This window comes from Perca flavescens, chromosome 21, assembly GCF_004354835.1.
Source record: "Perca flavescens isolate YP-PL-M2 chromosome 21, PFLA_1.0, whole genome shotgun sequence".
NCBI classification, from domain to species: Eukaryota; Metazoa; Chordata; class Actinopteri; order Perciformes; family Percidae; genus Perca; species Perca flavescens.
Window position 1 is genome coordinate 19,565,152 of NC_041351.1, and position 17,880 is coordinate 19,583,031.

At 43.6% G+C, this 17,880-nt stretch overlaps 2 protein-coding genes across 2 annotated transcripts in view; one reads left to right on the forward strand and one right to left on the reverse strand.

Moving 5' to 3' along the window:
- Positions 1 to 14,234, reverse strand: part of cpped1 (calcineurin-like phosphoesterase domain containing 1) — a 57,555-nt gene extending 43,321 nt beyond the window's left edge. The window contains exons 1-2 of the mRNA XM_028568049.1: positions 13,995 to 14,234; positions 8,548 to 8,766 (exon numbers count right to left, since the gene is read on the reverse strand). Coding sequence (XP_028423850.1) covers positions 8,548 to 8,766; positions 13,995 to 14,058 — 283 coding nt within the window. The 5' untranslated portion in view covers positions 14,059 to 14,234. The remainder of the gene's footprint in view (positions 1 to 8,547; positions 8,767 to 13,994) is intronic.
- Positions 14,235 to 16,081: 1,847 nt separating this feature from the next.
- shisa9a (shisa family member 9a) overlaps positions 16,082 to 17,880 on the forward strand; it is a 64,737-nt gene continuing 62,938 nt past the window's right edge. Inside the window, exons 1-3 of the mRNA XM_028568581.1 lie at positions 16,082 to 16,087; positions 16,185 to 16,717; positions 17,434 to 17,540. Of these exons, the coding sequence (XP_028424382.1) occupies positions 16,082 to 16,087; positions 16,185 to 16,717; positions 17,434 to 17,540 (646 nt within the window). The remainder of the gene's footprint in view (positions 16,088 to 16,184; positions 16,718 to 17,433; positions 17,541 to 17,880) is intronic.

The following is a 17,880-nucleotide window of genomic DNA, read 5'->3' on the forward strand; positions in this document are numbered from 1 at the left end:
GTGCTCCACCGTAGCTATGGGAGCCACATCCTTCGCGATGTAGTAACTAATGGCGTCAGTTATTTTTCTCCATTTTCTTTAATCCTTTAAAGAAAATCCTTTCCATATTGTGTACCATTTGTAAATGCGTGTGTTATTGACACCGGCTTTGTGGAGGCACTTGTTGCTGGGCAATTGTCAGCCTCTCTTTTTTTGAGCCATGCACTGTTCATATTGGGTAATGTGATTGCGCTCCAGGTCGCTATAACAGTTTTTCTGCAGTGTTTGCATTTGACTTGAGTTTGTTCGGTGTCGTCTTTATTGAAACCAAAATGTATCCAAACGACGGACACTGCGTGTTTTTTTGGTACAAGCGGCTCCGGCTCCTGTTGCTGAGTTGATTCGGTGTTTGAGTTCTCCTCCATGTTGCTTCAATGTCGCAGACTGGACGGGGCGGAGTCACGTGACTACACACGCAGAGGCCGTAATATGTTTTAAGGGTAAAGTACATTAACACACAGTGGGCGGCCGCGGAAATATTAATAGGATTAAAAGACCGAAATAACCGACTTGGTAAAATGACTTCGGTTATAGGCTCTGAATTTCGGTTTCGATTATTTTTCGATTAAACATCCAGTCCTATAACACACAGGTATGAAGTAGTAGCAGCTTACTCTCGTGCGGGACGATCGTGATTTTGTACAAAAAATACAGTCAAACAAACTCCTACAGTATTAAAATCGCTACATATAATTCTTTAGAAGGTTATAGTGTGCGTTATTTGTTTTCTCTTTAACTTCCTTCAGCTCTTTTCATGTTTGGGGGGTCGGATTGTACAAATTATGAAATATTCGATATCCCAATTTTGCATATCGTCCAGACAACAATTTGGATATTATCGTCTAAACGATATATATCGCCCACCTCTACTTCTTTACAAATGAAATGTCAGACTGACTGACATGTGATGTGCATTCTTTAAAAAATGTTTAAATGTCTCATGATATATTGTCTCTAGAAGTGCATTATTCAACTTTTGTTTTTGAAGGAAAAGAATATCACAATACTATCAAATCGCAAAACTTCTAGAATTGCTTTAAATGAAAATCACAATACTAATCAAATCGGCACCAATGTATCTTGAAAGAATCGAATCCGGCCAAAAGCATATCGTCCCGGCCCTAGACATTTTACACATGACATACTGCACCACATATTACATAATAACATATACAACATAATTAAATATTCGGCTCAATAACGTCTTCAAATCAGCATCAAGGCCAGATCATTTCATCATGATCCAGTCAAACATGTAAAAGGTTACACTGAGAGACACTGACATGCAGAGATGGAGCGAGAGACGGGTTCACCTGTTGACTCCTTTTCTCTCTCTCTCTGTGCCCATTCCTCGAGGCCAGGCAGCCAGGCACCTCATGCTACTCCCTAATTGTCATGCAAAGGTAGTTTGCCATTGGTTGGTGGCTTGTGGCTCTTTTTGATGAACATTAACTCTGCAGTGGGTCCTGCCAGCCTGTTCCTCTTACCCTGTTATCAAATCAGGCAGCTGGACATTGAGACACACGCACACCACTCTGCAGTCACTCATTTCATTACTTAAATAAAAGCATCCGCTTGACACTAATGCCTGCCAAGCTACACAGTAAAGGTCCTCTACTGAGAAACACGAGTATTGTCGACAGCTTTAAAAAGGTCCTTTACTTTATAAGTGGAATTATTTGGCTTGTGTTTACAGGTTAGCATTAATCATATTTTTGTCACTGCCGAAACAGGAGACACAGACAGACAGAAGGGAGCACAACTGTACACAGCACGAGTCAAACACAGCGTGTCAGCTCCAAACAAGGTGGGAAACGAGCAGCAGGATGATTATTTTGTTTAAGCTCGGCCAGCCATTTCTGGAGGCAACCAACTATTTCCAAACCCCGTTCTTTTCTGAAAATCTGTTTGTCTGGCGAGACAGTAAAGCATCTGGTGAATTGGGGAAACCAGCTGCCACTGTGGCAAAAGATGTCGGCTTGCTGTCCTGGTTCCAAGACATCTAACATGTCAGACTCCCAGTATAAGAATGATGGCGCGAAACCAGCGTCCAGTACGGTTAGAGATTATTTACAAATGAGTGAATAAATAGGCCTACAATTCTCCATCTGCAACCACTTCACAAAGCAACATCTTGCCAACTCATGCAAACGGCAACCAGGTGCTTTATATAGATAGATATTGCATGCTGTCACAGGGGGGGTATGAGGTTTACAAACTAGACTTTACGAACAGAACAGAGAACTGAAGCAGCTTTTCTAACAACCAGCTGCCGCAACTGAAAACACACCAGCCGCTATCTTTATATTGATTTTTTTTAGAATTGGACAGGAATTTAAAGTGCGTCTGGTCAAATCAATAGCCAAAATCCTCATCAGCACAGAAACTAAAGTTGCCTGAGAATCGTCAGAAGGCCTGTGCTTTTTCATAGATAAATATCAGCTGCTGTCATAGGGGAGCTCAGTGTTTACAGGCTCTGGCAGGGAAACAGAGAGGGCTCATGTTCAAACCTACCTCAGTGAGAAATATTCGGTTGCTGAACCCTCCCAAAGCTGATGTTCTTCACAGAGTGCATTAATTAGATTAGGACTGCCTCGGAGGGCAGCTGAGAATACATTAATCAATATATATCAGACATATTCCATTCTCTTTAAAGACTGATGAGTGTCAGAAAGCCCGCTCGGCTTCTGCTAACAACGCATATCTGAGACTCTGCGGCCATGGACACAGTGTAGGAAAGGTTTGAACATTGTAAAACTTGTTAGATTCTGTGTGATTTGCGGTAGGTATAACAAAACACCACGTGTCGCCTATCATACTCATCCTTTCGGTTATGTATTTTTGGTCAAATGCTATCCACTATTTCCTGAGGTGCATGCATGCATTCATTTTTGCAGGTCATCACAAACCTCTCCAACCCGCTGCGCAGAGGGGTCACAAATAAGCATTTCTGCCCGAGGCTGAGAAATGACAGCCGCATCGGCATCATGAGACTCAGATTACACTGCATGCCTATTTGGAATCCAATATGACCGGCAAAAAAAAGCATGACATTTTAATGGTTTCAGTCAGAAACAAGTCTTTTGTTTTGCAGTTATGACAAATATATTTGACATTTGGCATAATAGCTCATGTCGGAGCAGCTTTCCTGACTAATCAGAAAGGCATCTCATGCTCGGCAGGTCAAAAACTAAAAAGCACAGTGGAAGCAGAGTGAGCAGCGGCAGCTTTAACACTGCTGATAAGTCTGACCACTACACCTTACAAAATAATACAAAGGTCCAAATACCTGATGTAGCACAGATATGTGGTACATTTAAATGATAATCTATTGATCAGCTTTTAAATATAATGTAATTTCCCCAGTTCAGCTTGCAGCAACTAGCACTCAGAAGCGGCAAATACTGTGTGCTACGGGTAAAGGCTGGGGTGTGGCTGGTTGGTGCATTTCCAGCTACTGGTCACAGTGAGCATCGGTTATGGGGGATTATTAGTTACGGTTTAGAGACGGAGCTGACACACGTAGCTGATGTGTGTCTCCTCAAAAAGGTCACTATGCGTACTAGGGTTCACAGCAGCTACAGAGATACCACATGGAGACTGCAAGAACTGGGATTGGTCAGCTCGGGTTGCTTCGGTTTTATACTTTAAGTTTCCCCAGGGAGATTGTTAATAGTGAAGATAGTCTCGCATTGCCAGACCTTCGTCCACAGCGCTGCGGAGGAGGGTCTGGCTAGTCCACCCAGCATTCCGGTAATCACAATCGTCATGGGCGGTGCTAAGCGCCGGACAGAGCCACGGATGCCGCTGCAAAATAGCCTCGGGAAGGAACTTGTTTTGATGGAACATGTGTACATTCAAAGGTTGTTTTAGTCGTGCAACAGAAAACTCAGATTGGACAGATAGTCTAGCTAGCTGTCTGGATTTACCCTGCAGAGATCTGAGGAGCAGTTAACCATAGTCCTCATAAATCCACCAGTTTCCAACAAAAAGAAAAGTGGAAGGTAACTGACATCCGGCCGAAAAGAAGGACACCGGAGCAATCCCGGAAGTGGAACGTCGTGGATATAGACTACAGTGAAGACAACCAACGCCCGGATCACCTGCTGGTATCTGACTTTGCAGCCATTTTACTTTAAAGTGATCCAGCGGGGGGCGCAGATGGCCTTGGCCGACTTCCTATCCTACCCCCATGGGAAAGGGGTGGGCTGGGAGAAAGTGACTCTAATCTTTTGCTTTTTAGTAACACACATTTGCAAAGCCATGTCCAGTACGCTCAACCAAATGTAACTCTACTTCTATAGATCTATGCATAGGGCTGTCGGGGTGATGTGGTATCTACATACGGTATGGAGATTGACGCACGTAATGCGGAATAAAACTTCACAAGCGCACGTTCCACCTAGTAACTTTTAGCTGTCCGCCGTTAGCAACAGGTGTTGAGGTTAGCACAACAGACAGATCGGTCAGCTAGCAACGGAGGGAGAGTGCTGTACTGTATAAGACACAATAAGGATGGTGAGTCGGCTTTGCTCCATTGTCCAACATAGGGTATGTGAACAGAAACAACTCCAACATGCAAACGCACATTCGACCACAACACCCGATGTGACGATCACTGGACAGGGAAAAACAAACCGGAGCCCAACTCCTTATCTCCACAACTTTCAAGCAGCCTTTAGATAGAGCACTTAAATCATCTGTTAAATGTCCCCTTTGATTACCTGCCCTAATGGCTGGTAGATTGATCAAATTCACCTGCATTTGGCCGCTAGTGGGTGCTGATTTCCACTTCCTTAAAAAGGTGCCCTGCCACATGTATTTCATTACTTTGTGGTGATGTCTGACGTTCTACCATGGACTCTGTAACATTGTCTTGTGGAAAAGATGCCTTGGTTATAGGGCTGAACGATTTTTGAAAATAATCTAATTGCGATTTTTTCCCCAAATATTGCGATTGCGATTCGATATTCGATTATTTTTTTAAGCTCTTTGTCTTCTGTATTATTCAACAAAGAAAAACAATAAATCATTGTATAGTATGAACAACACACAATTACACACTAGACAGTTAAATAAGTAAAAACACATACATACATATATATACATACATATATATATATATACACATACATATATATATATATACACACATATATATATATACACATATATAAAAACATACATATACACACATACACATATATATATATATATACACATATATATATATACACATATTTTTTTACAGTGCACAGAGAGGAGCTGCCTACTTGGTTACCTTGTTTCAAGCCATTCTAGCATGGTATAGAAAGCCTGCAGGAAGACTCAGCTCGATTTTTGCCAGTTGTCATTAATATTCAACGAGCTAAGCTGCTTGACTCTAATTGGCTAACAACTCGCCAATGAGAGCCTGGCTATCAGCATCCTTTACCCAGCGCAACTGGGCGAGCTAATGAATAGTAATGAGCTCAGGCAACACCACGTCAGATTGACCAGCTTTTGTAATTTCTCCGCTTTATTTCTTATCAGTGGCTATAGCTGACAGAGGAGGTAGCAGTTCATTTTCACATCCACAACATAACACAAACACATATGGACCTAACATATAAAAAAAATAAATAGTAAAAACAGTTTTGTGTGGCAGGGCACCTTTAACATTTGTTTTCATTATGAATTTATTTAACATCCAAGACACGCTGTAACGATCACCAATGATGTAGCTTACCCTCCTGTTTTCATATTGGACCAGCGTCTGCTGCTTCCGATCACCGCGTCGCTTTTAATGAATGTCACGAGAGAATCAAAAAAAGGCGCCTTCCAGAGACGGTAGCGATAGTCGGTCCGGGGAAATAGCTCCGCAACTGCGGCAGGAAGCGTAATGTGGAGGTAGCTTAGTCCCTCGTTCAACTCATGGTAAGCAAGCCCAACGGACGCAGAGTTTGTTAGCATTAAAGTGTAAAACAAGCAGGGCCTAGTCAAACATTAACATAGTGGTTGTAGTGGTTGCATGCCAGCCCCCTGCGGCTGGCTTGTGAAAAGCAGGGTATGGCGGTCTTCAATGGCGGCGGCAGGTGAGACTGGTGTGCTTGCTGCCCTCCTATTGTATGCTTTACTGTCAAGCCTTTGTGTAAATCCAACTGAAAGCCTTGAAGTTTATCTGAACAGGAAGAATATTTCCTCCCAATGCCAAGGATTCGAAATCCAGATCGGTATAAAACAACAGGCACCGGCTACAAACATTTTGGCTTCAGAAGGGGTGTAATTCATACTTGCGTTTGGGCTAAGTCTCCACACAATGGACCAAAGCGTAAAACCTGGGCCGTGAGCAAACACCAAAATAACAACAGGTTGTTGGCAACAGGCCCATTAACACGCATAGCCTAACGTTGCTTTATATCATAAAGTGAATGCAAACTGTTATTGTGAAGAATATATCAAAGACATGATGCAGTCTGAGCACGTACAATACATCCGTCTAGTGCTGTGGTGGTGCTATTATTGGGCGAAAGGCAGCACTGTACTATAAATCAAACTTCGCCACTGACCACTTGCATCGAGTACAAACCCTGCTTCAGCATCAGAAGTAGCATGTAGATGCAAAAAAGCTGGAAACAGATCACTAGGTAGATCAATAGACTTATAGATCAGCTGCTGCGGATCCATTGATCTGGGTGGCACAAAAGAGTCTACACTATAAGTTCAATTTTTCCAGATATCAAATATCAGATCACATTATACTCATAACAGAACTACTGATTAAAATGAACATTGTGTGTATAAAAGCAGAAAGCAGCGCCACGACATGAGAAGGAAACCTGGTCCACTGGCTACAAACCTCAACAGGTGTTTTAGAAAGAATAAAAGACGCGACTTGATGTTTGATGGCGGATGGAATAGCACATAATTTAACAGCGTTTTTTGTGGTGGTTGATGATCCGTTCTAACTTTGCTCAGAACCGTCCTTTGATCTCTTTAATGAAAAACAAGATATCAGCTTCACTGACTCTGTCAACACGCAGCTTTTGGGAGTGCTGATTACAGACGAGGCATCGAACAAGTTGACAGGTGAGACGGTGTGCAGTGCGTGAAATCCCAGCTTGTGTTTCTATATAGTTTGCGGTCATTTGTCACTTGAGAGAGCCATTTCAAACACTTTGAAAGAAGTGCGGCATTTGCATGAGGCCGCGTGATGTACCAGATGCCATGGGATAACGCTCGTGGGACCACTGCTGTGTCATTTGGTCTCACTAAAAGAGGCTGAGCGGAGTTTAAACTCACGCCACCGGCATCTGCGAGTTCACATTATGTCCTCCAACATTTGCCGTTTAATTGGCAGCTCCACCTGTTGATGCCGGTATCCCGTTTGTCCGTGGGAACCTCTCTTCGCTACCGTGGCTTGTTTTCATTAGTAAGCGTGTGCTGTTGTCGTTTCTTTACAGCCCTCAGAACTCAGCATGTATTTATTGCTCAGACAAGTTGAAAGTGTTCTAAATGTTCAGCAAAAAAAAGAAAGAAGCAAAAAGCAATGTACTTCAAAACAGTGTTTCATCAAAACGCAACAGCGGGACGCCCAGAAAAATCTGTTCATTCTCAAAGACTTTACCGGGTGAAAAACTGCAATCACAACCTCGTTTTGATGAGAGATGGCAGCAGTAATACTCTCATGTAGTTCTTGAAATCTGAACTAAAGGTTGTTAACCCTTGTGTCGTCTTTCCGTCGACCATTTGTCGAAATTGAAACCCAAATTTCTAAAATAACAAACATTGAAAACGGGTCACATTTGACCCGAGGACAACACAAGGGTAGCCTGACAAGCCAGACCCAAAATAAATTTGCTGCCACTAGGGTGTGTCTAGATTTCTAGGCTAACACAAGGGTTAAGAGCAGTGCATGTGCTTTAAGGTGTGGACACACAGGGCTGACGGCCGACTGTTGACAGAAAAGCCAGTCCAAATGATCAGTCTCCCCGTGTTGGTCCAAAAAGTGCCGCAGAACACACCAAAAAGACGAGACGAGAGGAGACGAGACGTAATACATCTCTATAACAGCAGGCGGCGCTAATCTGTATTGATGCCCAAGAAATGAAAACTGGCAGCTGATTGGACGAACGCGTCACATGGGTTTGTTTTCTCTGTCATGGCGGCTGTTCAGAATACGATCTCATATTGTGCTAAAATAGTTCACTGAAACATGTTTCTGAAAACATTTTAAGTGAGAAATAGGCCGTGCAGTTGCTGAAAGTCTTGATTTCAGCTCAACAATGGTCAGTTTAAAAGATATTCGTCAGATTTTGAGAGACTCTAGTCACCTCATTCCGCTCGCCATTTCCAGGTGAGTCCTGACTGCCCTGCCGCCGACTGAACATGCCAGGTCGGCCAAGATGAACGCCGACAGCCCCCCAAACTGACAACGGCACGGGACACACCGAAGAGATTCGAGTCACTGACATTCGGCAGACTATAATCGGCCCTGTGTGTCAGCACCGTTGTGTGTTCTATCCCTACCTGGCATGGCATGGACCAGGTCGCCACACAGCACCATGAACCTGGGCCTGGGTCTGAGCTGGTTTACCGCCTCCACGGCCTGCGTGGTGAGCTCGACCTCCTCGGCCCACTCGTCCCCTCCGCCGTCGCAGTCGCCCTCCCTCCAGGCCTTCATCAGCCCGAGCTGGGGGTCCGCGGCCTGGATGAAGCAAAATGGTCCCGTCCACTCACGCTCTGCATCTGGATCAGGAAGAGACATAAATGGACAGAGACGGACACCAGTTACTACCAAGACCGCAACACGATTTAACTTCATTTAAAGCTACATCAGGCAACTTTGACACTGGCCTGGTCCTACCAGACTATCGTACATTTCATTCATCAACTATTGGCTTAGCATCGCTAGCGTTCACCTAAGCCAACTCCTTCACCACTAATGGAGCGAGCTGGAAATTCAAACTTTTGCCACAACTTCACGGCCACCAACAAAACTCAGCAAAGATTGTTCTTGCTCGGGCTTTAACTTCTGGATATTCGGCAGCGTTGCCGCAATGGACCGCATTGTTCTCGAACTACAACTCAAACTAGGGGACGTCACGACATCAACGTCATCGTTCTCAGCCACTCCCGATTGGACCGCCAAAGATTTGGTCAGAGAAAACCCAAGAATGTAATGCAAACCCACACGTAGTACTGAAGGAAAATGAAAATTGAGCGGAAGTACGTAGGAGGGCGGAGCCAGGCTACTTTAACACACCGAACCCTGGAGCGTTTCATCGGATAGTCTGGTTCGTTTGGGGGATGGTGTGAAAGCTCATTCCAACTCTGGCGCCAACCAGACAAGACGTACTCTGGTCCGCTTGAAAATGGGGGTCTCGGATTGCTTCCAAGTGCGCTAGAGTTTACTTTATGTGAGAATGCAATCAATATAGGAAGTGAACCAAAAAACATTTACTAGCCTGCAATTTCAACCTTGCACACAATTTACAGACTATTCTACGCACGGGACAGGCATTACGTGGGGACCTTTGTTCTTTTGTAAGAATTGCGGAGGTTGTCCTAATCCTGCGTACATTTGCACCGTCTGTAATCAGTCAAATCAGCATCTCGGTGATTTGGGGCCGTTGGGTTGGCTGCATTGGCAATTATAAATTAAACTTTTGACCTAGCCTTGACATTGTATCCAGGGGATTTTAGTAAATTTGAGTAAAATACAGACTTCATTTGTCCCGTACGAATACGCCGCACGAAACAGAGACGAGACCGGGGGATTTCTAAATCACATGATGTCCCCTGGTAATACTAGTCTTGTGCGAATAGGGTTTTCCTGTAATATAATTTAAGGGATGATAACTTTGAAATCCGTAACCTATTATGACATTACATCGCTCGTTGTCTGTGTGACAACACATCAAAATTTCTCTCTCATCAGGGCACGCCCTCTCCTTAAAGGCTCTGACACACCAACCCGACAGCCTCCCCGAGTTGGTCAAAAAAGTGTCTCGGAACACACCGAAACATTTTAAGCGAGAAATAGGCCACGAGGTTGCTAAATCTGTCTTCATTTCAGATCGACAAAGGTCAGTTTAAAAGATTTTCGTCAGATTTTGAGATGCGTACGTCAGGCTCATCCCGCTCGTCATTTCCGGTAACAGGTCATTGAGTCCGAGTGACCACTGGCCGATTCAACATGTCAAATCAGCCCAAATGAAGGCCGATGGCTCCTCCGACTGACGACGGCACCGAACACACCAAACAGACTCGAGTGACCGACCTCGCCAGACTGTCCAACGGTCGATAATCGGGTTGGTGTGTCAGCGCCTTTACCCGCTGTCTCGTCAGCTGCTCACATCCCTCGCCTTTCTCTAAAATATTACAAACACTAAATCAAAACCAGAAAAACCCAAGACGTTATAAATTTGGTTTTGCTCCATTATTTCGGAGACCAGAAGTGTCGCTCGGATATTCTGTCTAATAGGACAGCGACCACTTCAACTGTGTGACGTTTGTTCACAGTGTTTGGCAAAGTGCAGTGTGAACGCAAACCAAACCGTATGAAAAATGCAACAATGTTGTAACTTACTTCACCCCCTCCCGAATCGCTCTGAGTCTACCGTACTATAGGTGTGAAAGCAGCCTAAGTGTTGTAACACATTTATTTCACCGTGTTAAATGGTTCCTTAGTGTTTTATATGAGCAAAATACAACACTTACTTTAGATTCTCGTACAGTTTAATACGTGTAATTATCTGTCTAACAGCTTGAGCACTTAGTGTAAAAGCAAGTATAGTATAAAGTATTTAGATTTTTTTTTTTGCATGACAAACACATGACTAAATGGCAATTAATACTGATTAGGGCTGCTTGATTATGGAAAAAAATATGATCACGATTATTTCGGTCAATATTGAAATCACAATAATTTAACACGATTTCTCGTTGACTTCTGGAAAGATGTTGCAATTATTGAACTTCAAAAAAAATAGTGAAAAAAGATAAATAAATCAACAGTAAAAAACCAAAAAAAAAAACACATACAACTGTGAAATTTGCCTTAATAAACTTAATTTTTTTCATTCAGAACACAAGAGAAAATAAGAGTTCACCTGCAAAACGTAATGAGCTAAATAATAGTTTTTCTCGATATATTATTTTGTGATCATTGACAGCCAAAATCATAATCACGATTACATTTTGAATAGTTGCACAGCCCTAATTTACATGCACAGATTTAAATATAAGTGTCACCTTACAATTTGTGAATTTGCATATGATTGGGGACTTTCGCTCTAATGTGAACTCATATAATGGAAATAATATAATAGTTTTTCCTAGCAGTTGACCTACTGATTTATCTGCCAGGTATTAACTTCACATTCTGCCAGCATCTGAACATTTTCATCGCAATACGTTGAGATCGCAGGGTGCTTGCACAGAACACTGCACATTGTAGCATGCAGAAACATAAAAGCTTAAGTGATTAAATGTCATCACAGCATTAGTCAATCAGCTGTATAAGGCCTGCTGTGAAAGCGTCATGTAGAAAGCCTTTATATATTTTCTTGATAAGTTGAAAGTGCTGTGATTTGGATGGTGTGAGGATGTAATGTAATACCTTATGTTAAAGCTGTACATGCTCACTCCATGAATAATCACTGCTAAATAATTAACAAACAGCTACGTGTTTGAGGATGAATGGCAAAGAACAAGTGTTTTACATAATCCTGATATTGCGTAACAGCAGGGCCCTACATTCTAATCCCCCTCAAATATTCATTAACCAGAAAAAAAACATTTCCTGGCTTTCCATGTATAGAACGGAAGCGGACACTCGACACGGCTTGTCGGACGGTAATGACAAGGTTCGACATGAGGGACACAAGAAAGAACGACCGGCAAAGTGATATGAAAAGTGTCCCTCCTCTTGCCCGCGTATGGACAGATGCAAAGAGCAGGTGTGAACTGCTCCACTTGTTTCGTTTCCGGAGGATGTGTAAGCAGTGCCGCTGTCACTGTGGAGAGTCTGCGATCTACATTCTGTGCAAATTCCCTCACTCCCACACTCAGCAGGGACCACTACAGTTGCTGTTCAGCATCCTCTGTGTTTAACACGCCCTCCATGTGTCTCTCGCCTAAATGACTGTATGATAATTCGGTCCTCCAGAGAAACTTGAACAAAGATAGGAAAAGAAAGAGCGACAAAGAGTGTCTTGCAAAAAAAAAAAAAACACACACATTCTAGTTTTAGGATTATCATCATTATGTTTTCAACCAAATAACTTTAGAATGCCTTCAGTCCAAACTAGCCTGGCCTTGATCTTAACTAATGACTACACAGTGAGGACTGATGAGGGATTTTGAATTTGAATAGCTGCTACTGTAGTATAAAAGTTAAGTTCCCTTTGTTTTGTCTCAGAAGTCCATGACATTCCATCAGCATTTACTTCTTAAGAGAATGCAGATCAGATCACCTCTCATCAGCACATCTTGTCCCAGCTTGACTGTTTGCTTATTGAAATTAGCCATCTTCTTTGAATGCCCTGTTAAGATTTCACAAAGCTGTGAGGCGCACTCACACAAATCCTTCAAAGTTTTTTGTTACACCGAGCATACTTTACAGCACAATGTCTCTCTCTGCAGTCAGATGTGTGAACTATTTCACAGACAAATAATGAAGAAAAGAAAAAAAAAAAAAAAGGACTTGCAGAAGCCGAGAAAGCTCCCATGACAGGAGATAAGACGCAGCAGCCTTGTGTGGCTGCGCTGGTCGAGCACAACTTCAAACATTAATCGCACAGATTTCTCAGGTGGCAGATTGTGCGCTCCAAACAAAATTAATCATCATCTGAGATGAAAGCACACGGGGGCTTGCTTTTGCAGCAAATTAAATCCTGAACACTTCATGAGTTCCCTTGTGCTAACTGGTTTCCTACAGTAGGTGCTAAAGAACCAAACAGACTACGGTTAAAAGACCATAAATGAGCTAACCTAACCTAACCCTAACTTGGAAAAGTCCTTTCAGCTTTTTTGAACTTTCGGTTCTCGACAAGAACTAAAACGTCAACACCATAGACACCACAACATCAGGTTGGGCGGTGGCAGCTATTTCTGTTTTATTGTGGGAGTCTCACATAGTATATGGTCATCATTATAAGTGATGTAGTTCAGTTTAAAACCCTGAAGCTACACCTGCGCCAACAGTTGAACTTCACCTGTGATCCTGCTGCATTTTAATGCGTCTTGACTGCCACACAAAATGATAATAGCAGCAACAACAAATGCAGGTACTCCAACATGATAAACACATGGGACCTGTTGGAGAATTAATCATAACTCAGCTGGCAGATGATTACTGTAATCCTCGGATGTCCTGACTGCAGGGGCTGAACCACTTTAGTTATGAAACTTTTTAGATTAATTTAATCTACGAGGTCTGCCACGGTGACAATTATTCAAAGTCCCCCTCCTCAAAAATGTTAAACGTTGCTGCAAAAATAGGGGTACTCAGGATTCAAAGTAAGCAGACCAAACAACCGCCCCCCAAAAAAAACAAAGTTTCAAGTATTAGCCCACTCACAGTAGCCTACATAACCACCAACTATGAACTATAGTAAGCTAAAGTATTAACAACAACCAAAACGGAGTATTGTTTTGCTGCACAGACTTGATTCATTAACGCTAATGTCCCTCTAGCACAACACTACTCACATGCTTTTATTTTGTAAACACAAGCTAGCAAGCTAGCCTTGCTATGGTTGACGACAGTGACTCGGTTATTAAAACAAAGCTACACAACAGCTGCCAAGTGACTGTGTTTGAACTGTCAGACCGTTAGCCTACAGCCAGCAACAACAACTCGTGTAACACCTAGCTAGCTAGCTGAATAAGTTAGAGAGAGTTAGCTAACGCGTTAGCATGTAATTTGGCTAACCCCGGCGGGGCTAAATAAGCTAATGACAGTCGGCTACCTTCAGTCAGTCCGCTGAAAGTCCGATGTTCAGCCCTGAGAAAGATATCCTCACTCTCAGCCATGGAGGTCCAAATGTTAAAGCGTCGTCCGAGCGAACTAGCTAGTATGTGACTTGAGCCTTCGAACAGGTTCGTGTAACTGTTGGGTCGTCCCAGCTGTCGCTGACTGTGGTGACTATCGGTGATCGACTACACTGCCTGTTTGTGAGTCTGTGTGACTTTCGCTGCAGCGGCCCCCAGTGTGGCTACAACATGCAAGCATTCCTCACAAATATAGGCTTTATATAGACTTTATCTTCAGGTGCTGTAGCATAAACCTTTATAAACTAAACGTCTGTAGTCCAAATCATTTTGCATTTCGTCTTACAAACTCCGGGAAGCCCCTATATAGGCTATACTAATGTATTAGGCCCCTTGTTAACACAAAGATAGGGACCTTGGACAGAGGCAGGGGCCTTTCAGCACCATGGAGAGAGGTGGTTTGAATTCAGCATGCGCCACTCATCCTCTTTTTTATCTTGCTGGAGAAACTGCTTATCTGGTTGCTTTAATATTTCGTAAGTGTAAGTATTTGAATCAAGTGTTAATTCTTGTTTTTGCTCGGTTTCACTTCACCCACACAGTTCAAATAACATCGAAGGTCCTTTAGATGTCTGCTTTGTAACCACAAAAATAATTAACACAGAACACTGTTTAAAAATAGGTTTTGCAAGTGGGAACTCATCTTACATTTGAATGCTCTTCAAATCTGTATCAAGCACTATGTCCGTTGTTTTGAGAATGTACTTATCTTAGCGTATATATTTTGGTTAGGGCACATTTGAACTAAGGAGCGGGGTCTTATGAGCATTGCTGCTTAAGAACCCTTACTGTTTTCCAAAAAGTCCCCAGGGATCCAGTAGGCATTACATCCTGCGGCCACAGCTTTGTTGAAGGGCTCTTTTTCAAAATGCATTCCCTGCTTTAGAAACTGTGCCAGCCACTGTCTATTGTAACACTTGTGATGTCAGGATTTCCAAAACAATGGCAACCTACGACTAAAGTGAAAAACGGAGGAAAGGCTCCCACGCCCTTCCTCGATGGCAAAACCGAATAGTGATGTGCGTAATCCCAGTGGCGCCGACAGGATTTTACGCACAAGACCCGGCCGCCGCAGCTCTCATACAGTAGCTCATATTTGCATCATGCAGAAGACCAAAAACATCACACACAGGCAGCCACACACAAGCACACATTCTCACACAACATCCATAGTTTCACACATGGTCAAAATAATGTAGTCATATCTATAGTGACTTTCAACAAAATGAATAGGTATATCCAGGCCTAAATAAGCAACTAAGGGGCGAAATAGTGAACTTGTTTCTGACGCGTCCAGTGCGCTGTGTAACTTTGAATTCGGCGATCCATTTGCAGTATTCGCAGATCTGTAGCCTAGCCCATCTGCTTCAATGTAAGGTTCCATTCACGAGACGGAGACAAAAGTAAAGAGCTCGCATTAATCGGTTTATTAAACAACTCAAAACAGTGCTGAGAAACCTTACAGATCACAGTGTCACAATGTCTCACAGAAAACGGCAACAGAGATAAATAAACAAGAAATTACGCACGGTGCGTACAATATTACGGCTGCCGGCGCCACTGTGTATTCCGGAGCTTTTATAATAACATTTCCCAATAAGATGAATGTGTGTGTGTGTGTGTGTCTCTCTCTCTCTCTCTCTCTCTCTCTCTCTCTCTCTCTCTCTCCATGTTTTCCCCCTCCTCTCCTTTTGCGCACCAGACTCTCCCACCCTCGGCTCTTCTATTCGCTCACAGCGCTCTCATACACTCGGTGCGGCTTGTGTCTCTGCCTACTCCTGTGCGTAAGAGCGCACCGATGGATATGTAAAGGGATGCGCTCCTGAAAAACGCCAAATGCCTTTCTGGGAAGACGTGGGCCTATAGATGCGCTGCAGAGCGCGCACATTGGAGAGCAGTTTGTCAGATTAAGTCAAGTTCATTTCACGGAGATTGTTTTTATTCCGCGCGCTCGTGTTGTTGTTTACGGACGATGATATGTTAGTAAAGATGTTCATCAGCACGGATGACGGTGCGTTGCTATTTGGATGTGTGTTTCTGGACTTTTCAGCATACCATGACCGCGCGCCCTTTTTCCTCTCTCCAAGTCTTTTCGTTTCTGCGTGAAGTTGAACGGAGGAGAAAGCACCATGAGAGGGAAATACTTTCTCCTCGGCTTCTTGTTGCTCAAACTTATGGCTCTTGTGTGCAAGGCTGACGGGGAGCCGGGACTGCTCGGAGGATTCGTAATGATCGCCACCTCCAACGGATCCAGGGAGGAGGAGAGCGTGTCCGAGGAGACCCCGCACACGGAGGACAACTGTCGGGGTTACTACGACGTGATGGGCCAGTGGGACCCGCCGTTCATCTGCAAAACGGGCAATTATCTGTACTGCTGCGGCACCTGTGGCTTCCGCTTCTGCTGCTCCTACAAGCACTCGCGGCTGGACCAGAGCACCTGTAAAAATTATGACACCCCGGTGTGGCTGAAGACCGGACAGACTCCCAAAAAAATGAACAAGATCCACGACAGCACCAAAGACAAGACGAATTTAATTGTTTACATCATATGTGGAGTAGTGGCCATTATGGCTCTTGTGGGGATTTTCACCAAATTGGGGCTCGAAAAGGCGCACCGGCCTCAAAGAGAGAACATGTCCAGGTGAGTCTCTCTTTCTTTCTTTCTCTCTTCCCCTCTCCCTTTCTGCCTGACAGCTTCTCTCGGTGCGCTTGTTTACAAAGACAGTTGCAATAGTAGCCTACGCACGCAGCGATCTGGCGCGCGATGTACTGTCGTTCATTTCTCCATCTGTCTCTGTGCACATCACAAGGATATTATAATGCGAATCAATCACAGAAACGCAGCATCATAACAGCACTGCTTATGTTTCACACACAGGCTGTGGTTCCTTGGCAACCAGAGCAACTCATGTACTGAGACTCTTCACGGAGAAAAAAAAAAAAGTGGATACTGCATGCTCACTCTACTCCAGTCTATCCATCCATTATTATATTATAGCATCACAATACGTGAGCTACTCTTCTCCTATCAGGCGGGTAGTTGCTTTCACTCCATTGGGTGTGATTGTAGATAATTGAGAATGCCTCTAATAGGCAGGAGTGTATGTGCAGCAAAAAAACAAACAAAAAAAACAGGACAAATGAAACCAAATATTTTTCCAATTCATTAGGGATTGTTTTCCTCTTACCAGTTGGCAGCCCCTCACAGGTTCATGAAAAGATTCTGTGCAGCAGTAAAGCCCAAATGAATAATTAAATTAGCCATGTTATGCACAGTTCCTCATGTCTGCAGCCCTCATCCATCACCGCCTCTCTTGTCTCTCTCCTCTCCTCCCTCTGTCTGTGTGTGTGTGGCAGGGCCGTGGCCAGTGTGCTGCAGGGCGGCTGTCCAGGTGAGCAGTATCGTGGGGAGGAGGCCCTAGGGATGCATTCACAGCACTTTGTTTCCAGGGCCACAAACCTCCGTGAGTGTTTTTTGTTTTTTCTAAATATATTTTGGACACCTCATTGCTGGGTTTTGTAGAGCAGCAGAGGTGTGGGTGGGGTGTGTGTCAGCAAAAAAAAAAGTTGGTGTCAGAGGTCCTTATGAAGTCATCTGGAGCGTTTTAAGAATGCAGGAGTTACTCATCCCAGCTGGGCTCAACTGTTTTAAAAACCACCGCTTATATCTGGCTGATGGTGCGTAGTCAGAACATCCAAAAATACAGTACAGTATACACACACGGGGAGAACGCACACATCCCTGCAGGCATGTTCCCATTTTGTTTCAAATGACAGCATTGGGTTTTGTTTCATCTGGGCTAT